The 12,511-nt window shown below is 49.5% G+C and overlaps 1 protein-coding gene across 5 annotated transcripts in view; it reads left to right on the top strand.

The window, feature by feature from the left end:
- AP2B1 (adaptor related protein complex 2 subunit beta 1) overlaps positions 1-12,511 on the top strand; it is a 75,200-nt gene that overhangs the window by 61,742 nt on the left and 947 nt on the right. For all 5 annotated transcript variants that reach the window (XM_066202284.1, XM_066202288.1, XM_066202283.1 and 2 more), the window contains 3 exons: positions 2,889-2,973; positions 3,720-3,806; positions 11,757-11,911. In XM_066202284.1, the coding sequence (XP_066058381.1) occupies positions 2,889-2,973; positions 3,720-3,806; positions 11,757-11,911 (327 nt within the window). The remainder of the gene's footprint in view (positions 1-2,888; positions 2,974-3,719; positions 3,807-11,756; positions 11,912-12,511) is intronic.

Below are 12,511 nucleotides of genomic sequence, written 5' to 3'. Positions count from 1 at the left end.
CAGATGTCATTGCCTGTCTCAGGACAATGTTCCCACCTGAGGAGCACTGGATTTTTTTTGGAAAGTCACTGTTATTACCTGCTCAGCTTCTTGCAGATGCTGCTGTGGATGTGCTCTCTGCCTGTGGCTGCTTTCATGGCCTGTCAGATGGCATTGGCTGCTCCTGGTGTGGAGCATGACCTTGGGAAGCTGTTACCAGCTCAGGGGGCCTCTTCTTGGTGTGAGTTTCCCCATCCAGGTGTCTTCAGGTGCTTTTTTATGGACCAGATCTTGTGGGGAGCACAGTTTGGGGGAAGTGTGGTGGTGAACGATGGAAGCTCATTTTGAGGAGCTCCCCAGTCGTGTCCCAGTGCTGTAGGTTAAGGAGAGCTATTTCCATCCTGTGTGCAAAAGTTACTTGTGACAGCCGATTCCTGCATGATTACAGCTGCTTGCAAGGTGACGTGTGATGTCATTCCTGAACCCAGTGATGCAGTTGGGGAGGAAGGCTGGCCTGTGGCTCGATTTTTCTTTACTGGGAAGAAATTGCACTTCAGAGCATCTTAATTGGGTAGCTCTCCAGAGATAGCCAAAGCAGCTTACTCAGTGTGTTTCTGCAGAGTTGAGAAGCAGGTCAGCAGATACCTTTTTATAGCATCCTTATAACTGCAGGGACTGGGCTGGCATATTAATTTGGAGTGTGCCTCTAGAACCGTGACTGGAGGGAAGGAGCTGCTTTCCAGCCCCTCTTGTAAGAAACTGCTGTTGTATGGCAACAACAATTAGCTACAAAAGCTAAGTAATCTCTGTTGTTCTAAGGCAAGGCAATTAATCATTAAATCAGACTTGGAAAAGATCTTGGGTCGTGCAGTGTAGTCCCTGCTATGCTTTGTTGTTTTCCTACAGTTCCTCTTATCAAGAGCATTGTCAAGGCTGATTTTAAATAGTCCAAGCACTGGAGCTTCTCTCTTCCTCAGAGGAATTTAGTGCTGCTTAATAATTCTCACTGTCGGTTTTCCCAGACATTTAGCCTAAATTTTCCCTTTTCTGGCAAATCTCCATGACTTATATCCAAGCACAGCATCTGGAATGGCTACACTGCTGTCCCTCCCCCAGCTCTCCCCTCCCAGACTCCGAGGTGCATTTTTGGCTCCTCACCCGATGTGTTCTATCATGTTTTGCAGTGGTGAATCACTTAAGTCCACCCACCAATCTGCTTTTACCCCTCTGGTGCCTCTGGTTCAAACACTGAACACTCCAACTCGTGAGCGTGACGCCAGCAGTCAGAGCGTGTAACAACTCCCTGTTACCGAGAACCAATCCCAACCTTTTCCTCAGTTGCACCATCATTTATGTGGTTTTAGTGGGCTTTAGACTAATCCCTTCTTAAGCTGGTTTGCACTGTGGGAATTAAGTATAAGCTGCAACTTTTAGTGATGGCTGAAAAGTAGGAACACCACAGATGGTCACATTTACCTCTCTGCAGTTCTTTGCACTTCTGGGACCTCCCAACTGCCGGAAGAGTTTGTTTGGGAGTTTGATCTCCTTCCACGTGTCTCTGGCTTGTGTGCAGATCTGATCAACTGACTGCTTTATTCCCCTTCCTTGTCTATCCACAGCTGGTTTTTACCAACATTTGTGGGTGTCCTTCTAAACTTGCCCCTATGGGACAAAAGATTTTCCCAGCAGGACATCAATATATGTAATTAATGTCAATGAAGTTTGTCTTGCCATAAATCTTTGTAGCAGCAAATTTATTCCTTTGGTTCAGCATTTAGCCTGGGTCTGGTTTGTGTTTCAGGGTGACAAATTGGAGAACTCCCTCTGGGGTTTTTCAAAGAATGTAGAAGCTCAAATGGCTCCCAAAATTCCCCACACAACCTCAATTCTGGGTTTTTCCTACAAGACTTAAGATTCCTTCGTTGCAGCAATGGCAGGTGTCTGCTGAGCTGTGCTCCCATGACAGGCTCTTGCTGTGTGGGCTGACATGGGGAGAGCATGAGAGGCATGGAAATAAAGCCCAGAGCTGCCTTTTCCTGTGCTGTGTTGTGACAGTGCACCTCTCAGACCTCCCGTTTGCTCCTGCTTGTCCCAGCAGCTCTCAGCCTGGGGAAAACTGTTAGCAGAGATTAGTGGGGAACATGGCAAGTGTGTATGATAAAGGCAAACCAGATAAAGGCAAACTCCCTGGCTGCTGGAGTTTAATGACACTGAGAATTAAGTCTTTTGTCAAGTGATCTTTTGTTACCTGATTTCTCTGTGGCAGGGCTTTCTTCTTCCAGGAATCAACACCCTGCACATATTCCCTCTTTAGATTTTACTGAGGGAAAGGCAGGAATCTTGGGAGGTGCTGCAGGGGAGATGCAGGCAATGAACCCACTTGAGGCTTTCTAGAAAGTGTCTGGACTGAGACAGGACTAATCAAGGAGGTGAAAAATAAGGAAATGAAGGTGAAAATTAAGACTGCAGAAGGGGTTGGAGCTGAGGAATTACACGAGTGAATGGCAAGGAGGGGTGATGAAGAAGCTGATGTGCAATGTGCCAGACATTACAGTAGCAGTGTGCAGCCAAGAGGTTGGGATGTGCCTGTCAGAAATGGGGAGAGGGAAAGGCTGGACAAGAGCAGGAGAGAGCCAGGATGCTGCTGTGAGCCCCTGAGTGGAATTGACTTTGAAGCAGCACAATGAAAGGTTCAAAGGAGAAAATTGGGCAGCTTTCAGTGAAAATGGAGCAGGAGACTGGTCCTTGTCTGAAACTGCCCAGGAGCTCAGTACCATTCCATTCAGAGCTGGCCTCTGCTCAGAGAGAGCACTCCAGGGTGATGAGACCATGGGGAATCTTGTGATCTCTCTGCATTTCCAGCTGAGAGAGATCTCTGACCTCCTCTCTACTGTTTTTTTCTGTAATAGGTGGCTGTGAAAAACAACATCGATGTATTTTACTTCAGCTGCCTAATCCCTCTCAACGTGCTTTTCGTAGAGGATGGCAAAATGGGTGAGTGCTTTGAGGTGTGTGATGAGGCCAGGCTGTGCTCCCAGTGCCCAGCTGCCTGCAGGTGTCTCCTGGCTGAGTTTCACCTGTGCCTTGACCTTCAAACCTTTGCATCCCAGCAGGTTTGGTCTGGTGGCCTGTCCCTGTTGTCCTCAAGCTCCAATACTTGTCAGAACCCAAGTTCCTCTCCTCTCATTCTCTCTGCCAGACAAGGAGTGGATCTGTTTTCTTTGAAGAAAACAGATTTCTTCTGATTTTTTTGGTATTTGCTTGGGTTGGGGTTGTTGTAGTTTTGGGGGTTTTTTGATGGTTTGATTCACTTGAATGGGTCTGGGATTCGCCCCCACACAATTTTCACTGGAATTTCTGTATTCCTAGTCACCTTTATTAAAATCTTTGTTTGAATTGGTTGGAAGTTGCTAGAAAAGCAGCTTTCACTAACATAATCCTAAATGTGTGGGTCTCCTTTCTTCTTGTCAAATCCTGCATGTTCTTGGCTTGTAAACAGCTCATATGGCAAAGACTATCTCTCTTTTGGGGGAGGCCAAAATCCATCAAGGCTTTGCTGCTTTTACAAAGAGACTGAGGTTGTTACAGGAGTAAATCCTGGATCTGTCCCCAGCAGGGCAAAAAGTTACCAAGAGCCCTTTTGTGTGTCTACCTTGAAACATCCTGTGGTGTGTTAATTAATGCTGGGGTCCTGTGAGGATCCCACAGTGCTGATGGGTTGGGGTTTTTTTTATTTCTAGAGCGCCAGGTCTTCCTTGCAACATGGAAGGATATTCCAAATGAAAATGAGCTTCAGTTCCAGATTAAAGAATGTCACCTGAATGCTGGTGAGTAGTTTCATTGTGCCATGCTGAGAGCACTTTTGATGTGTTGCCATTAAACATCGCCTTACTAATATCACTTCAGTAAAATAAGCTGATGGCCAATGAAGAGGTGAGTATTGCATGTTTTAATAAAACAGCCTGGGATCCTAGGGCTTGTTTCAGTCAAAAACTTTTGCTGGGTCCCCATAAAAGCACATCTCAAATCCCAAGGTCTTTGATTTGACCGATCTGTTTCTTCTTTTCATTCTGGACCTTTGTATTCTTGTTTTCCCTTTTATACTTTGCTTCCCTGCAAAGCTGCTCTTTAAATGGAGCTGAATATGGTGTTGGGGCTGTTCAGCAACCCTGTCCTGCTGCTGTGAGTTTTGAACAAAGTGTTCCAGCCCTACTGCATCACCCTGGGTCACTCACTTCACCTTTTGGCAGCTTCTTTCTGTTCTGGAAGATTAACCTTACAGACACTCCAGGGTGTTGGGTGTTTGTGGAGGACAGGTCATATGGGAAGGGTCTGCTGTTGTTAGCTGAGATATTGGTGCATTTTGATCACATTTGGTGCTGTTCAGTTTGTTTGGCCATAGAGTTGCCTCTGCGAGCATCTCGTACGTGTGACCTTACTACTGCTGAAGGATAAGGGAGTGTAAAAGCGTGGAATGGGGCCAGCTCTGCTCCTGTTCAGGAGGTTCTGGACAGGAGCCAAGTGATTCTACCAAAAGCTGCTCTGTTTCACAGATGAGAGAAGTGTCCCTATTGATTACCAGCCCTGTAACCTTTTTATTCTCTCATGCCTGCTATTACACAATGAACACCCTCGTGCTTCAATAGCAGACAGAAACCATGGGTCTCTTTGTACTCATAATTATTACTATTTTGGAATAGAAAAGATGGAGCATGCAAGAGGAGGGGGAAAATAGCAGCTGTTGGACCTTATGACTTGATTTCACTGTGGGGTTTCAAATGAGAACAACCTCTGTGCCTCCCCCAGTTCCTCCCTCTGCTCCTGACCGAGCTTGGCATCGTTTCTCCCCCTGCACTGCAGAGCTGCTGCTGCTGGTGCCTTCTGCCCTGGCCATGCCCTGCCTGCATCCAGGGCTCTATCTCCAATCAGAAACACTGGAAGCTGCTCATTTTGGTGTGGAGGTGCTGCCCAGCAGGGAATGTGGTTGGGAAGATTGGCAGTCCTGCAGCCTGGCCTCCCCCTCCTCCCTCTGGGAGAAAATGTTATGAAACATGGAGTGACAGAATGCTCCCCATTCCAAAAGGGTTTGCCAGCTCAGGGCCAGAGTGCTCGCCCAGGCCTGGGATGCTCAGAGGAGAACAAGTTCCCAGCTCTCAGGGAGAGCAGGGAGCACCAGGCAGTTCCTCTGCAGTGGGATCTGGAGCCTTTTCCAAGGAGCAGCGTGGTTGCAGAGCCTCTCCAGAGCACAGTCCATCCCTCGGGATGCTTGGGGCAGTGCAGGACCTGCCAGGACCTGCCAGCACCTGCCAGCTTCTTTGGCTTGTGCATAGCAGAAAGTGAGTCTCACCTCATGAACAGATTCCAAATACTTCCATCCACTGAGGCTTCTGTGTTTGCACTGCCGACATCTCCTGCCTGTTGCTACTCTTCCTTGACCACCTGGGCTCGGGCATGGAGCAGGGCAAGAGCTTGCAGGAGGGAGAACCAGGGAAATCTCGTGTGCTTGCCTGAGTCCCTTGTATTCTTTCTGCCAGTGCTACCCTGACTCAGCCTGCTCACCTTGATTTCCTACAGGCAGTAACCTCCTCTAGCTCAGACCATCCTAAGAGCATCAAGCCTTGCTTGCACAAGGATCAGCCAAATCCAAAACCCATGAAAGTGCTGGGATTCCAGCATCCTCAGGGGTGCAGGCTTCTCACAGCATGGCAAGTGAGACACATCAGAGGCAGGGGCAGAATAGGCTGGGTGAAATCTGACAGGAGCTGAATCCATCTTCTAATTTAGACCAGAGCAAGGGTGTATGCCTGGCCATGTGCCTCAGCAGGGTGTGATAATTTTTCAAGATTCACAGTCTTGATTGTTTAAATCTAGTGAAAATAGGCTTAAGACACCTCTGCTCTTCCAAGAAGAGCAAGTCTGCATATAAAGTCTTCAGGAACTTGGTCGTTGTGAAAGAAGGGCTGGTTCCTGTTCCAAAGACTCTCCTGTAGGAGATGTGTAACCACAATAAAGCTCTCAATTTGGGCTGTCAGTGGTTGTGGTGTTCTTTGCAGGTTTGCAATGCACCCGTGTCAGAGCTGTACAAAACTCTGCAGATTCCAGCAGCTCTTCCCCAAACCTGAGGAGAGGCTGGATTTGTGCAGCCCTCCAGCACAGGGAACAGGTCCAGAGCACTGGAGTGAGTCGTTATCCCTGCTGGGATCAGTCATTCATTCCCAGCCTGAGCCCACCCACCAGGTGGTGAGTGCTCAGACACCATTCATGCCTCAGCCTCACTGATCCCAGCCCAGTGACGCGAGTGGAGCTGTAGCTAAAAATACTCTGCTCCCAGTGCTGTGCCCTAACACAGCTCCAGCAGCCACTTGGAACCGTGTGGAGCAGCTGTGCTGGGAGAGGCTGGTCAGGAGTGTGATCCCTGCACCCTCAGAGCCTGGCTTTCCTTCTCCCAGCTTTTCCTTCTCCCAGCTGCAAAGAGCCTTTGCTTTCTCGAGTTCTCACATCTGTGCCGTGTGAGGAGCGGGGCTGAAGTTCTGTGCAAACATCCTGGAGGCCCTGCAGAACAGCCAAGCAGGGGGTGCTGCTCTTTCTCAGTGGAGAAACTGAAATGGGAGTTTCTTTCTAAACACCCAGCACATATTTCCTCTTTAGGTTTTACTGAGGGAAAGGCAGGAATCTTGGGAGGTGCTGCAAGGCAGATATAGGCAGTGGCCCACTTGAGGACTTGAGGCTTTCTAGAAAGTGTCTGGACTGAGACAGGCCTAATTAAGGAGGTGAAGAAAAAGGAAGTGAAGGTGAAAATGAAGACTGCACAGGGGTTTGGAGCTGGGGAATTACACGAGTGAATGGCAAGGAAGGGTAATGAAGAAGCTGATGTGCAATGTGCCAGACATTACAGTAGCTGTGTGCAGCCAAGAGGTTGGGATGTGCCTGGGAAGTGTTAAAAAATAGGGAGAGGGAAAGGCTGGACAAGAGCAGGAGAGAGCCAGGATGCTGCTATGAGCCTCTGAGTGGAGCTGGCTCTGAAGTGAGTTAGGCTTGGAACAGGGATTTGTTGGGGGCTGGGATTTTATCTGTCAAAAAAGCAGAGTGTGATTTTCTTGTACTTCCAGAGCTGTCTGTCACAGTGCAACAGTCACCTTACAGCACCTCCTGTGCAAACTGCAGGCTTTTCTCCAGGTTATTGCTTTTCTCCCTTCAAACAAAAAGGAGATAAACACGGGCAGGCAGCAGAGAAGCTTCTGTGGGAGTCTGTGCTCCCAGGCCTTTGTAGGTAAAAGGTCCATCCTGTGCCCATAGGGCAAGTCAAATAGGATTGCTTCGGGCTTTGGTGGCTTGCAACAGGGATGGCAAAAAAAAGCTCCTGTCCCTGGCAGTTCATCCCAAAGCACTGAGTGACCAGAAAGTTTTGGCTGCTGCAGGTAGCCCAGAGCACAGCAAGGGGAAGCCAAGGATAAGGTGCCAGGCTGTGGGATGAGGAGCTGGTACCTGTAAATGGGAAGTGGGGTCTGGTCTTTGAGCTGATCTGTGTCTCCACCATTTTTGCTTCCAAAAAAAGCAAATCCTGGACCTTTGAAGGTATTCCCACCGTTCCCAGTGACGCAGGGAGAGATGAGTGCTTAATTCTGGATTTGGGGCTCAGGTTCCCAGTGCTGAGAGATGGACTTGGCCTGAGGCTGTTCCTGAGGGCTGCAGCTCTCTGGCCATGGAGGAACAAGTCCCTCTGGAGCTGGATCATGGGCCCAGGGTGTGGTTAGGATGCCCTGCACATCTTGAATTCATTAGAGCTGTTCAGTGCATCAGCCTCTTAGGAAGAGGTTGGGAAAGTTCCCTGGAGAAAATCTCATTCAGAAATAATGAAAACACAAGGTCGTGGTTATAGCCCAGCATTCTCATCTCTTATTAATCCAGTGCTAAATTAATTGATTTGGGGTTTTTTTTAATGAAAATACGCGAATCTGGTGCATGAAAATAGATTCCTTAACTGTTACAGCTCAAATATTCTGGGTGCTGTTGGTGCAGCTGAGGTTTCCCCTGTAACTGAGCATGCACTGAAGCTCAGTTTGCCTTGTTTACACTGGGTTTTTTTCAGCATGCTAAGTTTGACTAAATTCTAAAGGATCACTACATTAGGGTATGCAAATCAGATGAGCTAAATGTTCTTCTTTTTCCTAAACCCTGCTTCCCCAAACCCACAGAGTGGAAGAGGATGAGCTGACTTGCACATGGAGATTGTTTCCCATTTGATGGCACTCAATCAGTTGCTGTGCTGTTCAGCACAGGAATTTTGGTTTTACTTTTTGGTTTATTACTGGTCCACAATGTGGTGTGAAACAGCAGCTTTCATTTGTGGAGCTGAACATGGCTTTATTGGTATGCAGTGGTCACTTTGCTTTTTCTCCCTCAAGTAATTTCTTGATGCCAGAGCAGGGAAATTGGATTTTATGTTGATGAAACAACCTGGGGGACAGTCATACACGAGCTTGCACGGTGTGTTGTTTTTTTTCTGTATGTGCAAATCTTGTAGCTGATAGTTTAATAAATTACAGAGCTGGTGCATATTACATGCCTTGGAAATGAATGTACTGTCATAACATTGCCCCAAGTGCCTCCCCACTAGATCAGAGTCTGTGCTTGGTGTTTGAATGCAGTTCTTGGCTGGATGCTCAGAACCGTTCAGGTGCTGCTAGAAATGGCACAAGGATGTTCTCAGTTATCACAGCATAAAATATAACAGTTGAATTCTGCTTTCTGACACAGAGTGCTTGGTGCAGGTTGCCCCAGTGTTCAGGAAAGGTTTATGGTCAGCGTTGGCTCTCAGCTGTGCCTGTCCTTCATGCAAACCCCGTGGTCGCCAGGTGCTCATCTTGGCTCTCTGAGTTCACATGTGAAGTTCTTCAGCTGGTGGGCAGAAGATTTAAGCTCATCCTTTGCTTTACCCAGGAGAAAAGTGCTGTTAAAAAAGTATTGGGTCTTTGTGCAAACCTTGAGCAGGTGTTCCTCCCTGTGTTCCTGTGTTTCCACGTGCACTGCTTGGTTGTGGGACTGAGGTAAAGAATTCTGTTTAGAAAGGAAAATCCAAGGAAAGCAAACCAAACAAACCAGCCCTGAAGGCTGGGCTGATGTCAGAGGCTTCCCTGGCCTTGGTGCTGGCCAAACCTCTCTTTGTCCTTCCCTTGTGCTTCAGGAGGGTTGTGAGAATAACCCTTGAGACAAAAGAAAGTTGCTGTGCAAGGGCAGGTGTGGTTTGTGCTGCTTTGCTGAAGGAGCTGTGTGCTCTGGTTTGCAGAGTCCCCAGAGTCACCCAGCCCTGCTCCTGCCTGCCTGGGCTCTGTGGGCTCAGCTCCCTGCTCCCAGCAAGATCTGCCTGGGTTTATTTTATTTCTTTTTTTTTTTAAGGCTGTGCTGTCACATGGCATTAGCGGTCCTGCCTTCAGCCAGCCACAGCCTGCCACTGTTGCTTAGCAACTCTGATGATCTCCAAAATCCAAATTGCTGATACTCCAGAGCACAGGAGGGATGGGAGCTGCTACCTGGGGGGAAGAGGGGGTCAGCTCTCACCAGGCCCCAAATCTGTGCTCAGAGAAGGGGCACGAGGGTCAGGCAAGCCAAGCATCAGCTCCAACCTGCTCACCATTGCTCTGGCTGAGGCAGGGCATCTTTTGGTAATGCTTTTTCTGCTCTTTGGAGGATAACTGAGGTCAGAGGAGCAGAAAATAGGCTTCCTAGGGTTTGCCCTGCCTCACCTTCCCTCCCTGTATCCCCTTACAGGCACGTTCCTGCTGAGAAATCTGCCCCTCAGCAGGGGCTGGGGATGTTTCCATGGCAGGAGGAGCCATCACATGAAGATTTTGGTGTAAGAGCAGCTCCTCTGTGGCTGTGTCTCACCTGCGGAGCTCCCTAGGCACAGCTGCCCTGATGGGGTACCAGCCAATCCTGCATCCCTGCTCCCCAGGGAATGCCTTTACTCCGACAGCATCTCCCAGCAGAGGGGAGGCTGCTGTGGCAGGTATCAGGATTGCTGGAGAAAGTCCTTGCCTGTAGTTCCACCTTCAGGAGACACATCCAGAGGGGTGAGGTTTAACCACAGCCTGTCACAATGGGGCAAACAAAATCCCATTTCATACCAACATCCCTCTCAGACAGGGATGTCCTCTCTGAGCCAGGGCTTGTGTTGGGCACTGTGCCTTCCCACAGGCCTGGAGGCTCCTGCTGATGGCTTGAGAGCATGAGAATATGGGAATTTGTGCTTCATTCCTGGTGGGTGATGTCCTTGCAGCATGGATTAATCCCAGCCACACTCCCTGTGAGCAGGGGACCGCTCTGCGCTGCCCAAGTCTGGCTGAGTTTATTGTGGAGAGGAGGAGTATGGGTGGGAGGAGGAGACAGGCAATGAGGGGTTTTAAGCAAAAGATCTCATTAGTTACATATATCTGCCAGTTTCCATAGTAACTGGGGAAGAGAGGAAGCCTAAATCTGAGTGTGTCTGGGTAGCTGGATGCCTGAACCATCCTCGACCTGCAGGGAGCTGCTCTGGAGCCTGGGAGCAAAGAGGCAGCAAAGGGTCCAGGCTGCTCTGGGGAGAGGCAGTGGATCCAGGTGTCTGCATCAGGGTGTGGATTTGTAGAGCCCTTTCCTTCCTCCTCCCACCATTCCCTGGTGCATGAACAGGCTCTGCTGTCCTCTCTCTGCTCCCTCAGCACAGACTGGTGTCCATTCTCAATGTGGCACCCTGTGGATCTGTGTGTGTGTAGGTGCAAGGATGGATTAGAGCTGCATGGTCACTTTGTGCTGCTTCTTTGCTGCTGTCCTGCTCCCTGTGCTCCTTCAGATGGATCCCACATTCCCACTCTCTGGGCTTTCAGTGCAAGTTGGTTTAAGGCATAAAGTGTTCCAGCTGCCCCAGCAGGGAGTTAAATTTCTCCTGTTGGGCACCAGGATTGGGAATTTCCCAGTGATGCTTATCAGGTGTGGGAGCTTCCACCCAAAGTGTGACTGTGCCCCTTTACAGGCATCCAGAGCCTGATGTTTGCTCTGCTTTGTACTGAGAAACCCTTTGGCATCCAGGAGCTGCTGGTTTGGCTCCTGGTGTTCTGTGCATTTGCCTGTTCTGGTTTCCTCAAAAAGTCCCTTAGAAATAATGTGTGTGACAGTGACACCCATCCAGGTGTGCAGCTGAAATCACACCTCATTTGCCAGGGCTGAGGTCAGGCTGTGTGTTAAAACTGTGATCTAGAGACAGTATCTGGGGAGGGGTTGTACCCTTTCGAGTAATCGCTTTTTAAAAAAGGGAAAGGATTTTTATTCTCTTGCAGGACATTGATTTGGCCAGAAGTGTCTGTGTGTCAGGGAAGTAGGAGGGAGCTCTTGTGGCTGGGACAGGACCTCAGAACCTGAGCAAACCTCAGGCTGTGATCTTTGTTCTTTTCCACCTTTATCTTCTGAATTTTTGGCTGCCTCTAGCTGGTTGGGGTACAGCAGAGTCTTCTTCCCCTCTGAGCAGCCTTGAAAGTCTCACCTTGATCAAGTCCTGAGTGACCCAGGGCAATGAGAGCCCTGTAAAACGAGCAAATACCAAGAGATCACAGCCTGAAGGCAATGAGGTGGGTCCATGGAGAGAACTGGCAGTTTTTCCTCCTCGTGTCACGTGTGCTCCTGTCCCCAGGAAAGGAGACAGCGTTTCCCTGTGCCCTTGCATCCTGGGAATGCTCCTCAGGGCTCCCCTGTCTCTGCAGATGATGGATCTGAGCTAACAGATGTGCTTTTTCTCCCCTCCCAAGACACTGTCTCCAGCAAGCTGCAGAACAACAATGTCTACACCATTGCCAAGAGGAACGTGGAGGGGCAGGACATGCTCTACCAGTCCCTCAAACTCACCAACGGCATCTGGATCCTGGCGGAGCTGCGCATCCAGCCCGGGAACCCCAACTACACGGTGAGGGCTCACCACAGAGGGCATGGCACAGCTCCTGCTGCCTCACCCACACCCTGAGCTCTTCCTCCCTGCTCTCCCTCCCTCCCTGCTCGCTGTGTTTTGAGGGAGATGCTGTTAATTTGGCTCTGGGGGGTGAGGAGTGCCTAACGCGGGAAGAGCGAGGAGCAGCAGAATTCCCCTGCTCTGCCACCAGTGAGCTGGGACAATGCCTGCTCAGCAATGAGCAGGGACTTGCCAAGGTTACCCAGAGATAAAGCCAGGAGATATTAGCAAGGAAGCATTGCCAGGGTGCCCTTCCCCCTCTTACAGCCAAGGGGAAATTTATGCCCCGCCGTGTTCCCGGCTGTCTGTGGCCCTGTGCTGGCACCAGCCTGTGGCTGGTGGGAAGGTGCTCTCTGTCCTGCTTCATGCACCCCTGTGACTCTTCTCTTGGACTTCACTGCCCTTCTGAGGGACCTGTGTGTCTCTGCTATTAGAGGATTTATCTCTCCTGTTGTAAGCTGTGCCAGGAGTTTCAAGAGAAATCTGTGGTCTGGGGAGCCGCGGGGTGAATGTGAGCGTTGGAAGGTGATTTAAAGTGTTTGCACAAGGTTTGATGCT

The sequence above is a fragment of the Chamaea fasciata genome, unplaced genomic scaffold, assembly GCF_029207755.1.
Source record: "Chamaea fasciata isolate MVZ Bird 193981 ecotype frontalis unplaced genomic scaffold, bChaFas1.0.hap1 SCAF_21, whole genome shotgun sequence".
Classification (NCBI taxonomy): domain Eukaryota; kingdom Metazoa; phylum Chordata; class Aves; order Passeriformes; family Sylviidae; genus Chamaea; species Chamaea fasciata.
Note: the sequence above shows the minus strand (reverse complement) of the source record. Positions and strands in the feature narration are given on the sequence as shown.